General features: G+C 40.7%; 1 protein-coding gene across 2 annotated transcripts in view; it reads left to right on the top strand.

The window, feature by feature from the left end:
* Positions 1–7,993: 7,993 nt before the first annotated feature.
* The window catches only part of LOC127449109 (ER degradation-enhancing alpha-mannosidase-like protein 1), a 13,945-nt gene continuing 4,529 nt past the window's right edge, over positions 7,994–17,409 (top strand). Inside the window, exons 1-11 of one of the 2 annotated variants that reach the window (XM_051712293.1) lie at positions 7,994–8,592; positions 9,995–10,067; positions 10,600–10,703; positions 11,018–11,189; positions 11,301–11,484; positions 12,421–12,595; positions 12,877–12,997; positions 13,633–13,803; positions 14,872–14,945; positions 15,073–15,169; positions 16,008–16,169. In XM_051712293.1, the coding sequence (XP_051568253.1) occupies positions 8,126–8,592; positions 9,995–10,067; positions 10,600–10,703; positions 11,018–11,189; positions 11,301–11,484; positions 12,421–12,595; positions 12,877–12,997; positions 13,633–13,803; positions 14,872–14,945; positions 15,073–15,169; positions 16,008–16,169 (1,800 nt within the window). In that variant the 5' untranslated portion in view covers positions 7,994–8,125. The remainder of the gene's footprint in view (positions 8,593–9,994; positions 10,068–10,599; positions 10,704–11,017; positions 11,190–11,300; positions 11,485–12,420; positions 12,596–12,876; positions 12,998–13,632; positions 13,804–14,871; positions 14,946–15,072; positions 15,170–16,007; positions 16,170–17,409) is intronic. The other variant, XM_051712294.1, reaches the window with a different exon arrangement.

The raw sequence follows: 17,409 nt of genomic DNA, 5'->3' as shown, positions 1-17,409 counted from the left end.
GTATTTACTTTGTATTTTTGTGTTATAATTCCCACATACTTTGCAATCTACATCACCTGAAGCTGGAAAATTTAGACTGCATCTGGACTGTGAAAGTCTCGGTTACGTATATAACCTCGGTTCCCTGAGACAAAGGGAACGAGACATTGCATTTGCTAATGCAAATGGGGAGTGTTGTTCTTCCACACGACCTAGTTGAAACCTCTCTACAATAACGGCAATATTCTAATATTGGCTATGGTGTTTGAGCCCCACCCTTTTAGGCGCAAAGCTGTTCGCTATAAAAGCAGGCACTCAAACGCCATTTTCTGACTGGGGGACAAGGAGTGCATTGCACCTCAGAAGAATTCTTGAGTCTTGTAGTGCAGCCAGTGTTCACAATGTCTCGTTTCCTTACGACTCAGTACGCTTGACAATGCATTTGCTAACGCATATGGGGAACAGAATCCCATCACACCGCAGTACACAACATAGCCTTCCAGAGAGGAAACATGATGCCTCATTCCCGCTGGACGGGGACTGACATGAGTATGCCGGAAGTGAGTGATCCTCATGTTGGGCCAGGAGGGAGCACTTAGAATGAATATATGAACGATAGTCATATAGTATGAATAAACCACTTCACAAACCCAGTCGGGAAGGGAGTTTATTTATAATGAAAGTGCTTGTGACTTTATGGTAAATTACAATGGCCTGAATGCAGGCGGATGTGTAAAATGATGGGGAGCCAGTACTTAAAGGGAGGGGCATAAGTATATTTTTGGCAAGCGTTCTAAACAGAGAGGACTTGTGAAGAGAGACACTTTACATCATGGTTGTAAAACCTTGCGAATGTGTTTTGAGAATACCATCCTGGTGCAAAATATATGTCTTGTAAAGACACACCGTCCATTCCCATGAGGAGGCTATGCCTCTAGTTGAGCATGCTTTAACACCAATTGGGCAAATCTTACCCTGCAACTTGTAAGCCAGGGCAATTGCATCAACGGTCCAGTGAGAAAGTCTTTGCTTGGAGATGGACATTCCTTTCGTGCATCCTCCATAGCACACGAAGAGCTGATCAGACAGTCTGAAATGGTGGGTGCACTCAACGTATGCATGTAGCACCCGCACAGGGCATAACAAATGCAAGGATTGTTCCTCATCCGAATTAAATGGAGGAGGGAAGAAGGCTTGAAGGTGAACCACCTGCACTCTGAAGGGTGTGGTAAGAACCTTAGGCACATAGCCTTTTCTGGGTTTGACAGTGGCTTTGAAAGACTGGGGCCAAACTCCAGACATGAATTGTCAATTGATAGTGCATGTAAGTCACCGACCCATTTTACTGAGGCAAACGCCAGCAGTAGTGTGTTCTTAATGGAGAGCATGTGCAAATCAACAAAATTCAAAGGCTCGAAGGGGGCCCTGCGAGCGCTTTTAGGACCAAAGTTAGGTCCCATGTCGGGACTGTAGCTGCATTTGTGCCTAGAGTGGCACGGGCTTCAGGTGCGTGATACGCAGATATAGTCACCACATAAACTTAGAGCGTTGACGGAGAGAGTCCTGCGTCTAATCACTCTTGAAGAAATATGAGAATTGCATGTATGGGACAGTTTACTGGGTCTTTGCCAAGTGAAAGACACCATTCAGTCATGAACACCATTTTAGCACATAGAGGTGTCTCGTGAATGGCGCTCTGGCCTGTAAAATGGTGTTCATGACTGAATGTGTCAGTTCTGGTGCATTTAGTGCGCTCCGTTCAGCTCCGTTCAAAGGCCACACGCGTAGACTTTGCAGCTCTGGCTGGGGATGCCAATCCGTGCCTTGTGTTTGAGAGAGAAGAACTTTCTTCAGTGGTATTTCCCCATGGAGGCCCGTCCAGTATTTCTACCATCTCCAGAAACCATTTCGGCGCAATTAACAGAACTGTTTCCATGTCCACTCGGACTTTGTTGATGACAGAATGAAGGAGGCGCACCGGGTTAAGTGGATACTTGCTTTTCGCCAGCCATACATGGGCCAGCGTGACATGGTGACATATATATGCCACTACAGTTGTGTTGTCTGAACGAATCAGAATGTGGTGATTCAAAATATTTCAAAGCTAGAAAGACAGCCAGTAGCTCTAGGCTGTTCACATGTCACAGCCGTTTCACACCTGTTTCCAGATGTCGAAAGTGTGGCGTCCATTACACACCGTGGCCCAACCTGCGTTAGATGCATTTGTGGTCAGCACTTTCTTTCTGAAACTTGACCCAGCATAACACCCTGTTGGTATAAGGCTGGCGCTGTCCATGGTGCTAGAGCAGCCAGACAGTGGTGAGTTACCACGATGCACATGAAAATGAAATCACTTCAGGTAATGTTTTTTCAGTTTTGAACTGAAACAGAAACCGAAGAATGGTCTGTACACACTCGTTCATGAGGTGTGCACGCATGAACTCCTAAAAAGGAGATTTACTGGCTGGGGAAAAGTGTGCTTTTCGCCCAGTTGACATTAGATCAGATTTTCCATATGGCAACTCAGTAGTGCCTCTGATTGGCTAGCAATAACCAGTCGCTGAGGTAATTCAAAAGACACACACACACTGTTCATTTTCAATGGGACCAGTGCCGCATCGATATTTTGTGAATGTGCAGGGAGCCAGAGACACGAATTTAAAAAGCCGCCTGTAATGCAATGCAATTGGTACATGAAGTACGCGTCCTTCAGATCTATTGGCACAAATCAGTCCCAAGGACGGATGTGCGATAAGATCTGTTTCTGAGTTAAAAATTTTAATGGGCGTGTCACAAGCGAGTGATGCAAGCGTCTCAGAACTAGAATGGGCCAAAGTCCGCCATTCTTCTCCAGAACGAGGAAATAATGGCTGTAAATTCCGCTGTGTGTGTCGCAGTCTGTGCACGCAAAACTGGCACATCGTGTGGTCGGACCACAGATTGTGCTAGATCGTTGTAAACACCAGCTCTGACACGCCTGTGATGACTTGCCATGCATAAGTGCAGCGGGACAGCAGGCTTATTAATTCATATGAAACAACCTCTATCACGTTCTTTGCGAGAAGATTGTGTATTTTGGCTCATAACACTGTGTCTTCGGATGGAACCGTGGAAGACAGAACACTGTTGAAATGGGGCGGAAATATGTGGGTTTGAAGAGGGAAAGCCCTTTTTGTTTTGTTTTTTTAACAATCTTTTTATGTTCATACCTGATATAACGTGCCGCTCACCATTGGGAAGCGGTTGTGCATAATGTGTGGGCTTTGGAGTGGGAAAGCCCTTATTGAAAATAAGTGAGCATCTTGTGTGAGCACTGTACACTTTTTGCAACCTTTATACATAATATAATGCGCCGCTCACCATTGGGAAGCGGTTGTGCATAATGTACAAACTTTATTGCACATGATTAATGTGAGACACAGAAAACAGCATATTGAACAACAAACAGCAGTGGGTAAGAGGGGAACAGTATTGTGTGTCAGGAGCGCTTTTCGTTATGAACTTAAGGGAAGAACGGATGCTGTCGCTCTACGGCGTCCGGACTGCAGAAACCATTCATCAAGGCGAGACTGTGTAGGTTCCTCTGAAGGAGACCACTCAATATCAAGCTCTTCAACCGCCCTTGAAAGGATGCAAAGCATCGCGTCAGTGTCGCGTACACGCTCCTCGCCCTCGCTGGGGGAAGGGGCGGTAGCATCATCCACTTACCACTCACTTGATGCAGCGAGAAACATGACATCGTCATCATCCCCAGCGTCAGAACCGCCAAACGAGACGAGTTACATGGAACTCATGTGTGTACAGGGAATACAGGAGTGGGCTGAGAACCTAACCCTAACCATAACCTAACCCTAACCCAGTGTTGAGGGTCAGTGATGAGGAGATGTTGCTGCCCATTCTAACCACCTGGCATCTGCTTATCAAGAAGTCCAGGATCCAGCTACACAGCAAGCTGTTTAAGCCCAGAGCCCGGAGTTTCACATCAAGCTTGGAGGGCACTATGGTGTTGAATGGTGAGCTGTAGTCTACAAACAGCATTCTCACATAAGTGTTCCTTTTTTCCAGGTGGGAGAGAGCAGTGTGTATTGTAGATGCAATGGCATCATCAGTGGAGCAGTTGTTGCGGTAAGCAAACTGCAATGGGTCCAGTGATGGAGGCAGCACAGAGCAGATGTAATCTCTGATTAGTCTCTCAAAGCATTTGCTGATGATGGGGGTCAGAGCAACAGGACGCCAGTCATTTAAGTAAGTAATTTTGGATTGCTTAGGTACAGGCACAGTGGTGGACGTTTTAAAGCATGTGGGGACCACAGACAAAGAGAGGGAAAGGTTGAAAATGTTCGTAAAAACACCAGCCAGTTGGTTCGCGCATGCTCTGATGACGCGGCCCAGAATGCCGTCTGGACCCGCGGCTTTACGGATATTCACTAGTTGGAAGGATCGGGTTACATCCGCTACAGAGACGGAGAGTGAACTAACCTCTGTAGCTTCGGCCGCAAGAGCTCTCTCCACGAGGGTGGTGTTATTTCCCTCGAAATGAGCATAAAAAGTATTTAGCTCATCCGGGAGAGAGGCAGCAGTGTTCATGACAGAGTTTTTATTCCCTTTAAAGTCTGTGATGATATTAATTCCCTGCCACATGCTTCTAGAGTTGGTGGTGTCCTTCAGTCTTGTCCCTGTACTGGCAATTGGCTGCTCTGATAGTTTTGCGGAGGGCATAACTGGCTTGTTTATGCTCCTCTGCATTCCCGGAATTAAAAGCGGAGGTCTGTGCATCAAGTGCAGCGTGAACATCACTATTTATCCATGGCTTCTGGTTAGGGTAGATCTGTATTGTTTTGGTCGGAACAACATCCTCTACACACTTTCCGATGAAACACGTTACGCTATCAGCGTACACCTTGATGTCGTCATCAGAGGCGGACTGGAACATCTCCCAGTCCGAGTGATCAAAACAGTCTTGTAGCGTGGAATCTGATTGGTCCAACCAGCACTGGATCGTTCTGAGGGTGGGTGCTTCCTGTTTCAGTTTCTGCCTGTAAGCGGGCAGAAGCAGAATGGAAGAGTGGTCTGATTTGCCAAATGTTGGGCGGGGGAGGGATTTGTAGCCATCCCGGAAGGGAGAGTAGCAATGGTCCAAAACCCGGTCCCCTCGTGTGTTGAAACTGATGTGTTGGTGGTATTTTGGTGCAGCTGATTTAAAATTAGCTTTGTTAAAGTCCCTGGTCACAATGAACGTGGTCTCAGGGTGGGTGGTTTCCTGCTTGCTTATACTCCCATACAGTTCCTTGAGTGCCCGATCTGTGTCGGCTTGTGGCGGGGTGTACACAGCAGTGATAATGACTGCTGTGAATTCCCTCGGTAACCAGAATGGTTGACACAGAAGCATGAGAAATTCCAGATCAGGAGAGCAGAAAGACTTAATAGAATGTATGTTCCTCTGATCACACCAGGATTTGTTGATCATAAAACATACACCACCACCTCTCCTTTTACCTGAGAGGTCTTTTGCTCTGTCCGCTCGGTGCACAGAGAACCCCACGGGTTTGATGTCTGAATCTGGAATCTCCGCAGACATCCAAGTTTCTGTAAGGCAGATAATGCAGGAGTCCCTCGTCTCTCGTTGGAAAGAGATCCACGCTCTCAGCTCGCAGAGCTTGTTGTCCAGAGACTGAACATTTGCCTGTAGAATACTGGGTAGCGGGGGTCGATTTGCGCGATGTCTTACTCTGATGAGAACGCCGGCTCCATTTCCCCTTTTCCCTCTGCGTTTCCGCGGCCAGGCTGCCCAGACATAGGGCTCCGCTGGCGTGTTTGTAAACAGCGGGTCGGCATTGAAGGGCTTCTGTCGTATTAAAAGTCCGGTTTTCGGTGTGCTATTGCAGAACCAATGTCCAAAAGTGTTTGTCTGCCATAGACAATAAGGCAGACAACGTCAAGACAAAAAAACATAGAATTGTTAACAAAAAAAACAAAAAAACTGCAGTGTTGTGTCGGAGCTCGCGATGCAGCAGCCATATTCGGCGCCATCTTGAGTCTATTCATGAACTACTCATGCTTCATCATTAGAGATTAATGTGATCTCATGTTATGTTAAATGAGATCAAATGACTATTTGACAATGACAGTTTTTTATTGTCGATATTGTCGATAACGTCTACTAATCGTTTCAGCCCTAGTGTAAAGTCATCATTATAGGGTAATTCCCTTTGGGGAAGTATGATTCTATTAAATTTATATATATATATATATATATATATATATATATATATATATATATATATATATATATATATATATATATATATATATCACACACACACCACAATATAACAATATACAATTGCTTATAAGGATACACAACTCCTACTGAAGCGCTGCAGGGAATCAGAATGCTGAAGCGGCCTGTTCACCAGTGAAGCATCAAGTGGTGAGGTGGAGTGATGTTCACTGGAACACTGCAAGGGAGCGGAGAGTCTTCTCATTGCCATGAAGATCCCGCCCGCTGACTCGTGTAGTTGATGGCGAAGCAGTATAGGGCTTTTAGACGAGAGATGAATCACTGTCTTGAAGGAAGAAAATTCTGAGGAATGGTGTTTGCACGCTGCTTTTATGTCAAACAGCTTCGTGTCTAAAAGGGCGGGGCTCAAACACCATAGCCAATATTAGAATATTGGAGTTATTGTAGAGAGGTTTCAACTAGGTCATGTGGAAGGACACTCCCAGTATGCGTTAGCAAACACAATGTCAAGTGTACTGAGTCCTAAGGGAACTGTATTTTCTTCCTTCCCTCAGTCAGGTGCGAACTGCAGTGCTGGTCTCGCGCGTCATCATTAGAGATTAATGTGATCTCATGTTATGTTAAATTAGATAAAACGACTATTCGACAATGACCATTTTTTTATTGTCGACGTTGTCGATAATGTCTACTAATCGTTTCAGCCCTAGTGTAAAGTCATCATTATAGGGTAATTCCCTTTGGGGAAGTATGATTCTATTCAGTCCATGTAATTTTTCCATGCACGTGTGAATGTGCATAGCTGAAGTGCAGCTTTATCTGCACTTCTTTGGGGAATCAAGTTTAATGACTGACCTCAGTCATTATTTTCTTTCGAGCCAATTAAATTAGGTACAAACACTAATATAAATGTTATTTTAAAACAACGTGCTATATTAGTTGTTAAATCTTATACTTGTGACATACCTTTTTAAGTAAATAAAGTTGAAAGAAGTAAACTAATACATTTGTGTATATCTAACAAAGGTTTTCTAGTTATGCTGATATAAAATGACCATGAGTTGAATTTAGTTGAAGTTGAAGCATATATTGCGTATATATTACGCAAATCCAACACATCACTTTTTTTCAGTGTATCTCAAGTTGAAATTAAAGTATTTATGTGGAGTTATACATCCTAAACTTATGTCAAGTCATCAAATAATATTAGTTGCTGAACTTCTGTAAAATGTTTACAATCAGTTAACAGTTAAGTGAAATTATTTTAACTATTTAAAACATTTAATATGTACTACAAACAGTTTTTCGTTGTTTCTGGACATCAGTATTTGATACTGTTAACATCGTCACAATAAAAAAATAAATAAATAAATAAATAAAACTATATATATCATATATATATAATCAGTATTAATGTATGTAGAAATGTTGCATTTATTTTAATTGTATTATTATTAATATTGTAAGTTGTAGTAGTAAGTAAAGTTTTACTTAAATTCAACCTTTTAAAACAGTGTTTACAATTTACTTTACATACTGTACATAGATAGAAACAGAACAGTGACAAATAGAAAAGAAAGCAGAGGTTGTAGTAGTCAAGGCGGTGCTGTTATTTGTTATGGTATCAGTAGCTAGTTTATAAGTAGCCACTGAAGATATGGCTTAAAGTACACTGTTAGGTTCATAAGGCGCATCGCACTTGCGCCTGCCACGACATCTGCGCCGTTCACTGCTTGTACGACTGACGCCTACGGTGGCCGACCAATCAGCGCTGAGGAGCAGGGAGGGGCTGGTTTGTTGACAGGAAGTGTGTGTAAGAACTGAAACAGGAGGAAAACGGTGGACTTTTGCGCTTAAATGAGTCAAAACGTCGAAGTGAATTATGACTTTTAAGGTCGACAGCAGGCAATGATGCAATGGAGGTCAGTAGTCGTGGGTCTTCTCGTTCTGAGAGTGGTTCTGAATTGCGCCGTGTGGCTAGTGTTTGGACTGGGACCGAGCTGGGGCTTTGACTTCCCCATCAAATTTACTTTCAACTTGCATAAAATCGAACTTCTCAAGGATGGCGACAGAGCCACTGTCAAACCCAACGCCTGGTCACAGCACATGCACGACAACAGAAACCCTCAGACAAAGACCTGCTCCAAGATCACTGGGAATTCACCAAAAATGTCCTACCTCAGATTCTTTCAGGAGGGCAGAGATGATTACGCTCGAAAGTACAGCTCATTTCCAGACGCGCTGAAAGTGAAGATGAGGGGGATGGCGAGAGACATGTTTTATTTCGGATATGATAACTACATGAAGTTTGCCTTTCCAGAGGATGAACTGAACCCTATAGCTTGTGAAGGTCGAGGGCCTGACGTGCTCAACCCGTAAGTTACTGACAAATCTCAACCCGTAAGTTACTGACAAATCTCGTGCACTGCTGCACACACCTTTCGAAAAGACCATCTGTCAAGCTGTAATCAAACAATACACATGCATTCTCCGTATTTATAACCTTACTACTTCTTTGTCCATATTGGTATTGCTTTTGAGAGCCATATACTTTGCTAAATTCTCGATAAGTGTAAAATGATTATTTCTTAAAGGGATAGTACACCCCAAAATGAAAATGCTCTCATCATTTACTCACCCTCATGCCATCTTAGTTGTGTATGACTTACTTTCTTCTGCAGAGCACAAACTAAGATTTTTTAGATTCTCTGCTCTGTTGGACCTTTCAATGCAAGTGAAAGGTGGCAAGAACTTTAAAGCACCAAAAAGCACTTAAAGGCAGCATAAAAGTAATCCATATGACTCCATTGATTAAATCAATGTCTTCTGAAGCGATATGATGGGTGTGGGTGAAAAACAGATCAATATTTAAGTCCTTTTTAACTATAAAAATCTACTTTCAAACAGCCCTCCTATGCGTGTTCATGAGAGGACCGAGTTCTTCTTCTGGATTTTGTGGATTTGCATTCTTTGTGCATATTGTCACCTATGAATAAATAAATCATATTTGTACAACAGCCCAGTAGATGACAATATGCACGAAGAATGCAAAATCCAGAAGAACTCCTCTCATGAACGTGCATAGGAGGGCTGGTAGAAAGTGGAGATTTATAGTAAAAATTGACTTAAACATTGATCTGTTTCTCACCCACACCTATTTTATCACTTCTGAAGACATTCAGATTTAACCACTGGAGTCATATGGATTAATTTTATGCTGCCTTTATATGTGTTTTGGACCTTCAGTGTTCTGGCCACCATTCACTTGCCTTAAATGGACCCAAATGGATCTGAGATATTCTTCTAAAAATCTTTATTTGTGTTCAGCAGAAGAAAGAATGTCTCACATCTGGGATGGCATGAGGGTGAGTAAATTATGAGAGAATTTTCCTTTTTGGGTGAGCTGTCCCTTTAAATGCCATAACCATTGAATGCAATATAACAGTGCATCCTTAGTGTACATCTTCACAGTCTTTATTTCCTTTTCTTGCAGACAGTGTTCTGGTAAAGAAGTGATCTGAAAGTTGATCACATTGGTGTTTCATAAATTAAGAATGTGGCTAAGCAAGCTTTTTACTTTAAGCTGCTGATAACAAGAGGGAGGAACATGTAGAAAATATTAACTTCCCAATTCAGCCCCAAGGTCCATGGATAAGAGACCTTTAAGGCATGGAAAAAGGAGAGCTCTCTCTTTCATATCCAGCAACCACAGATTTTATTTTTTACGTAACCCAAAGGATCTAACTAATAGAATCATATCTGCTGTGTTCCTTCTAGGTCAAATATCAACATTAATGATGTCCTTGGAAACTACTCTCTAACCCTCATCGATACTCTTGATACACTGTTGGTAAGTTGTCCACTTTTACTGGTGATTTAAGGTGATATGGTGCAAGAAATCCCTTTTCATCTTTGCAAGTTAGACATGTACAGACTGACTTGACACTTACACAGTAGAATGATATTAACCATTTTACAAGCTTTCTACTGTTACTATTAAATTTTCTGTTTTTTGTACTCGTAGTAAAATGGTGCTTTAGGATATAATGAATATAATAATCTTCTTATAATAAAGCAAATGCAATTTTTATTTTTTGCAAAGAGACCCAAAACAGACACAGCAACATGCATTTTTTATGTTAAAAAAAGAAAAAGAGTAAGGGTTTCATGATAAGAGTGTTTCAGTAAACAGCCTTGAAATTATCTGAGCTTACAGTTCACTTTCACACATCTAGTTTGAATAGCTACTAAAATAAATTCTTCCACATTTACGTGTCCTATAAGAAACTGCATCATTGTTTCAGAAGTGGACAATTACAAAGAATTTAAGGAATTCTTCACTTGTCACCATAGCATGTCATTTTCGTTTTCTGTCCCTACAGGTGCTTGGAAATGTGACAGAGTTCCATCGAGCTGTCCAGCTGGTTATTGATACAGTCTCTTTTGACAAGGACTCCACTGTTCAAGTCTTTGAGGCTAACATTAGGTTCAGTGATTTCCCTTAAACCTTTAATGCAGTCTGTAATATGTCAACAACCCTGACAGAGTGAAGACAATTAGTTAATAACACTAATTCTGCTGATCATTACTATTCACAGGCCAGTTCCTTCACACTCTGAAACACAAATATTGCAGTTTATATTTTAGAAGGCGTCAACACAGCATCAGTGTTGATAACCAACTATATCCACACAGCTTTGAGGAAGTGAAAATGTTCTTGGCCTCTAGGCTAGCAATCATACTTAAGTAGTTACTAAGCCCTAAATTAATTGTTTCTTTGTGTTTCTCACCCTTATTTAGAATCCTTGGCAGTTTGATCTCGGCCCATATTTTGCTGACTGACCCACGGCACCCGTTTGGCGACGTTGGACTGAAGGACTATGACAATGAGCTGCTACACCTGGCACACGACCTGGCTGTGCGACTGCTGCCTGCCTTTGAAAACACTAGCACGGGTATTCCCTACCCCAGGGTCAGGATTTCCTATATAAATCAGGCTCTTTTTTTGGTCACCCATCATGATCTCTAGTCTTTTACAATGTGGTATTTGTTTATTTCTATGTTACCTTGTTTTTTTTCATAGGTGAATTTAAAGACTGGCGTCCCTCCTGACAGCATTAACGAGACCTGTACGGCAGGGGCGGGCTCACTGCTTGTTGAGTTTGGCATTTTGAGCCGTCTGATTGGTGACTCAACATTTGAGTGGGTCGCCCGGCGGGCTGTTAAAGCACTATGGAACTTGAGAAGTAATGAAACAGGGCTGCTGGGTGAGTGGTTATGTTTGGACCCTCCTAAAACAATAAATCCAAAACAATTCTACAAATCTTTCCTTTTTAATTGTAGATGCAGAAGCATTTCATTTTTTAAATGGAGTGTTCACCCAAAAATGAAAATTCTCTCACCATTAACTCACCCTCATACCATCCCAGTGCTGAACACAAAGATTTTTAAAATAATATATCTCAGCTCTGAATGGTGGCCAGAACTTTAAAGCTCCAAGAAGGGCATAAAGGCAGCATAAAATAATCCATACGGCTCCAGTGGTTAAATCCATGTCTTTAGAAGCAATATGATAGGTGTGGGTGAGAAACAGATAAATGTTTAAATCCATTTTTTTTACTTTAAATTATCCTTACTGCCCAGTAGGTGGGGATATGCACAAAGAATGAAAATTGCCAAAAAAAGAAGAAATTGAAAGTGGAGATTTGAAAGTAAAAAAAGGACTTAAAAATTTAACTGTTTCTCACCCACACCTATCATATCGGTTCTGAAGACATCTAATTAACTACTGGAGTCATATGGATTATTTTAATACTGCTTTTATATATAATAATAATTTATAATTTTATCACACATTTGCACATATACAGTGAAATTCTTTTTTTTTTTTCCCACATATCCCAGCTAAGCTGGGGTCAGAGTGCAGGGTCAGCCATGATACGGCTCCCCTGGAGCAGATAGGGTCAAGGGCCTTGCTCAAGGGCCCAACAGTGGCATCTTGGCAGTGCTGGGGCTTGAACCCCCAATTTTCTGATCAGTAACCCAGAGCCTTAACCGCTAAGCCACCACTGCCTCCACTGATCTGGATTTGTTTCGATGCTAAAACCCTTGCCAGGCTCTCCGTGAATAGAGTTATGGAGTGAAGTAGTGTGATCGTGTTTTCTTGCCTGACCAGTTAAATTCTCTCTCTTGACCTCTTTCAGGGAATGTGGTGAACATTCAGACTGGTCAGTGGGTTGGAAAGCAGAGTGGACTTGGTGCTGGCATGGACTCGTTCTATGAGTACCTGCTCAAGTCATACATCTTGTTTGGAGAGAAAGAAGACTACAGGATGTTCTCTGCAGCTTACGAGAGCATTCAGAGTCACCTGAGAAAGGGGTGATTATATACGTGTGCATGTGTATGTGGTCAGAGCTGTTTGCAGCTGCAGTTAGAGCTTTTAATCAACAAAGGCATTTGCATTTAGGTGTCTATTCACCTGCAGATAACGTGTGTCACCTGGGATATGTGGTTATATTTGCATGATTTGTAGCCAGTAAGTGCATTGCTTAACAGTAAAATTATTGCAAGTATAATTGGATGTGTAGCCAATCTTTCGCACTGGCTGAACTTTAAATTCTGAGTGATGGCCTGCACATTTTTTGGTTTACTTTTTACAGAAGAGAGGCATGCAATGAAGGAGAGGGAGACCCACCTCTCTATGTGAATGTGAACATGTTAAATGGACAGATCATGAATACTTGGATTGACTCTCTGCAGGCATTCTTCCCGGGCCTACAGGTATGAACCTTGTTTAAATGTCCCCCTCTTAATTTGCCCTCTCTCCATATCAGAAAAGAGATTAATAGAGTAATAAAGATGTGGTCTCTAATCTAGTATTGGCATTGGTGAGTGTGTATTAAAAGAACTTATAGACTGTGTTTCGAGGTCATTTTGGGTAATGATCTAATATTTACACAAAAAAGGTTCCCTCTGTACACCTCAGCTTTCTCTGCTCTTTTAGAGAGAATTTCACCTACCAGATGTAGACATTTTTTCATTGGTTCACATGTCATTGCATATCATTGGACAGTGTATAACAGATAAATACTCTCTTACTCTATGTAATTCATACATGTTTTTTTATGAATGTTCTCTTATTTTAACCGCTGAGATCTTAATATATTTATAAGACCAAATAAATAAATGAATAGAAAACAGATCTAAAGAGAATATATTTTGTTTGCCTTATATTGCCTGTTCATTTGCACCAAAAACTTAACAGTTGAACCAAGGGATTCTGTTATATATACATGCTCCTTTATGTCAGTGCATACAAGGCTGGACTTTGGACGGTATTTTTTTCTGTTGAGCTAAATCTAGGCCTTCTGATTTTTTTCAAAAAATGTTCACTCCGTGTTTCCTCTGTTGCTCAGGTTTTGAATGGAGATGTTGAAAATGCCATTTGCCTTCATGCCTTCTACTATGCAATCTGGAAGCGCTTTGGGGCTCTTCCTGAGAGATACAACTGGCAGCTTCAGGCCCCAGATGTGCTCTTCTACCCTTTAAGACCTGAACTAGTGGAATCCACATACTTGCTCTATCAGGTATATAACATTTTTCTGTATTTACTGTGTTTTTTTTGTTTTTTTTTGGTGGGATTTGACTTTTTACCAAATTACATGCACCCATGGTTACCATGTGACAGTGTCACAGCCATTAAAGCACTACTCTTACAGGATAATAGGGATGGGTAAAAATATTGTTTTTCCGTTTAATCGCGATCTTCATTTGAACAATCTCGATATCGATTCTTAAATCCCAAGATCGATCTTTCACTCAATGTGCAACCCTCTACTACAATGAGAGAAAATCACTCACCAAATTTCGCGCTATGCGACTAAAGTGAATATATTTGGCAACTGGCTGGTAAATGTTTACATTTCACTCACCAGTAATTGTGAAGTGTTCAGCAGCGAGATCCTTTCACACCATGTTGAGAGATCCACGCACCCCATTTGTCTTTGAATACTGTCCCTTTTAATACCCTTTCTGTACTTTACAGTCAGTTTTTGATCAAAAACAACGACAAAAAAACAATTAATTCTAATCATGCATCGCACAGATGAGGTAAAGCCATTAGAGTCCTCTCTAGTTAACGTGCTCATTTAAAGGTGTTGTTTTCAGAAATGTCGTTTTTTTGTTAAAGAGACAGCATCGGTTTTAGCACATGTTCAGCAAATCAATGTAAATACTTGTAAATAGTACAAATTATGCAGTTTAACAATAAATATGTAATAAAAATAATCGATGAAATATAATCTTATTTATTGATTGAATACCTTTTATTTGTTCATTTTTAAAAATCCAAAATGATGAAAAAGTAATAAAATATAATAGTAAAATTGTACCTAGTTAAAAGTTCCCCTGTATAATTAACAGCATTAGCTGGGAGATAATTTCTTTTATATGTAAGCAATAAGGACACTGAACTAAATCCATATGAATCAATATTGAATCGAATCGAGAGCTTGTGAATCAGAATCGAATTGAATCTGGAAATCTGTATCAATACCCAGCCCTACAGGAAAATAAGATTGTTTTGTAGTAATACACTTATTGTTAATAGAGGGGGCTATGGCATTACAGAATTATAAATTATTTACTTTCTACAGGCAACCAAGAATCCTTTTTATCTTCATGTTGGGATGGACATTCTTGAAAGCCTTGAAAAGAATACCAAAGTCAGGTACTATATGTTGTTTAGAGTGTTGGGAAGGCACTTTAATTGGTGTGCTGGGATGTTCTCTGGAATTCATATAAGGAACGTCTAGTTTTGGTCTCTTAGCTTGTGCGTTTGGTTGGCTTATGCTCAGGTGTGGTTATGCCACTCTCCATCACGTGGTGGACAAGTCCAAAGAGGATCGAATGGAGAGTTTCTTCCTCAGCGAAACCTGCAAATACCTTTACCTGGTCTGTAGTCTGCTTGATATTTTCATCCTTCAGCCGCCTTTTCCTTTAATCATTACACATGGCATCTGTAACCACTAGGCTTGGGATTGATGCCTTTTTCATACAAAGATAATCAGAAAGTTGATCATTGATCTATATCCGCAGTTTTTTAGATATAAATAGGGCAACTCGTTGCACAATAGTTTTAGTCTCTTCATACATATTTCTTAACACAACTTTGGTAAGGCGTGAGCGTCAGGGTAACTTAAAGGGGGTCACACACCTGACGCGTCTGGTGAATAACATAGCGTGTTCTAAAAATTATATTCGAAAATAAATTTTCTATGGAGGTATGCAAACCGCAGCCGCCACTCGCCGTCTGTCAGCGGCACCCAACTATGAATCCGGGGCTGCTCAAAATTCTGCAACGCCACAGAGCGAAACTTGTAGTTTTCCATTAAATTTGACCCAATCATCATCAAAGGACAAATATTATTTACTCTAGTCATCACTGGGTGATATGTTGTGTATATGAATCTTTCATATAGTCTCTACACAATGTATCTTCAGTTACAAGTCTTTTTGTGGTTTGACAGCTTGAATGAAACTTATTCAAGGTTATATACAGAGAAATTGCATAATAGTAAGATTAAAAACTATATTTAGAAAAAGCAATATAAGTTAAATGAACTTCACCTTTTTAAAACACGTCTCAAGACACCTGCATTCTGTTTCATTCGTTGCACTGCATCTAGTTTTTTTTTTTCTTTAATGCATGTACACTTTCTGTCTGAACAGCCCCGTTAGTGCATGTAGTAACCATTTCCACCACTAGTGACATTTGCACAATCCTCTACAGCTCTTTGATGAAGACAACCCTCTGCACAAGTCTGAGAATAAGTACATCTTCACTACAGAAGGCCATGTAGTGCCAATAGACCAGCACTTCAGGAAAAAGAGTTGGGAAGAACAGTACCCCTGTGAAGAGTCTAGCAAAAAGCCCCCAGCCAACATAAGCAACGTAAGAACAGTCTAATACAGATTTGTTTGCTCCAATATAATAAATAGTAGTGGGGGTTTTTGATTCATCCCAGTGACTGGAATATTTTGAGTCCATTCAGCAAAAAGAAAGTTCATTCACTGGTTTGTTCAGCAACACTTTCTGTAGTTTACACCATGAATTTATTTTTGAGTATTACAAGTCATTTTATCATTCACAGAACAGATTGATTTTAAAAACAGAGTTGTTCACTTGCGGGATTTGTGCAGGAATGTATTCTTTTTGTGTGTGTGTGTGTGTGTGTAAAAAAAGATTGTTCCATCAATTATATTTGCAAAATTTATTTTTTTTATATTTTCAGTCATTGAAGGCAGAAAAAGCCATCAAAGAAGTCATGTGCTTTATAAAGGAGGGAGAGTCTCATTCACTCTCATTCCTAGATTCTATATTTTCTGTATTTTTATTTATGTCTAATCTCTACTTTTCTAAATTTATCCAACAGCCAGTGGTAGTTATATATGTGTGTGTGTGTGTGTGTGTGTATACATACAGTTGTGCTCAAAAGTTTGCATACCCTGGCAGAAATTTTGGCATTGATTTTGAAAATATAACTGATCATACAAAAAAAACCTGTCTTTTATTTAAGGATAGTGATCATATGAAGCCATTTATTATCACATAGTTGTTTGGCTCCTTTTAAAATCATAATGGTAACAGAAATCACCCAAATGGCCTTGATCAAAAGTTTACATACCCTTGAATGTTTGGCCTTGTTACAGACACACACAGGTTTAAATGGCAATTAAAGGTTAATTTCCCACACCTGTGGCTTTTTAAATTGCAATTAGTGTCTGTGTATAAATAGTCAATGAGTTTGTTAGCTCTCACATGGATGCACTGAGCAGGCTAGATACTGAGCCATGGGGAGCAGAAAAGAACTGTCAAAAGACCAGCGTAACAAGGTAATAGAACTTTATAAAGATGGAAAAGAAAAACCCACAGGTAACCTCAGGAGAAATACAGGCTGCTCTGGAAAAAGATGGTGTGGTTGTTTCAAGGAGCACAATACAACAATACTTGAACAAAAATGAGCTGCATGGTTGAGTTGCCAGAAAGAAGCCTTTACTGTGCCAGTGCCACAAAAAAGCCCGGTTACAATATGCCCGACAACACCTTGACACGCCTCACAGCTTCTGGCACACTGTAATTTGGAGTGACGAGACCAAAATAGAGCTTTATGGTCACAACCATAAGCGCTATG

This window comes from Myxocyprinus asiaticus, chromosome 12 (assembly GCF_019703515.2).
Source record: "Myxocyprinus asiaticus isolate MX2 ecotype Aquarium Trade chromosome 12, UBuf_Myxa_2, whole genome shotgun sequence".
In the NCBI taxonomy this organism is placed as follows: Eukaryota; Metazoa; Chordata; class Actinopteri; order Cypriniformes; family Catostomidae; genus Myxocyprinus; species Myxocyprinus asiaticus.
Note: the sequence above shows the minus strand (reverse complement) of the source record. Positions and strands in the feature narration are given on the sequence as shown.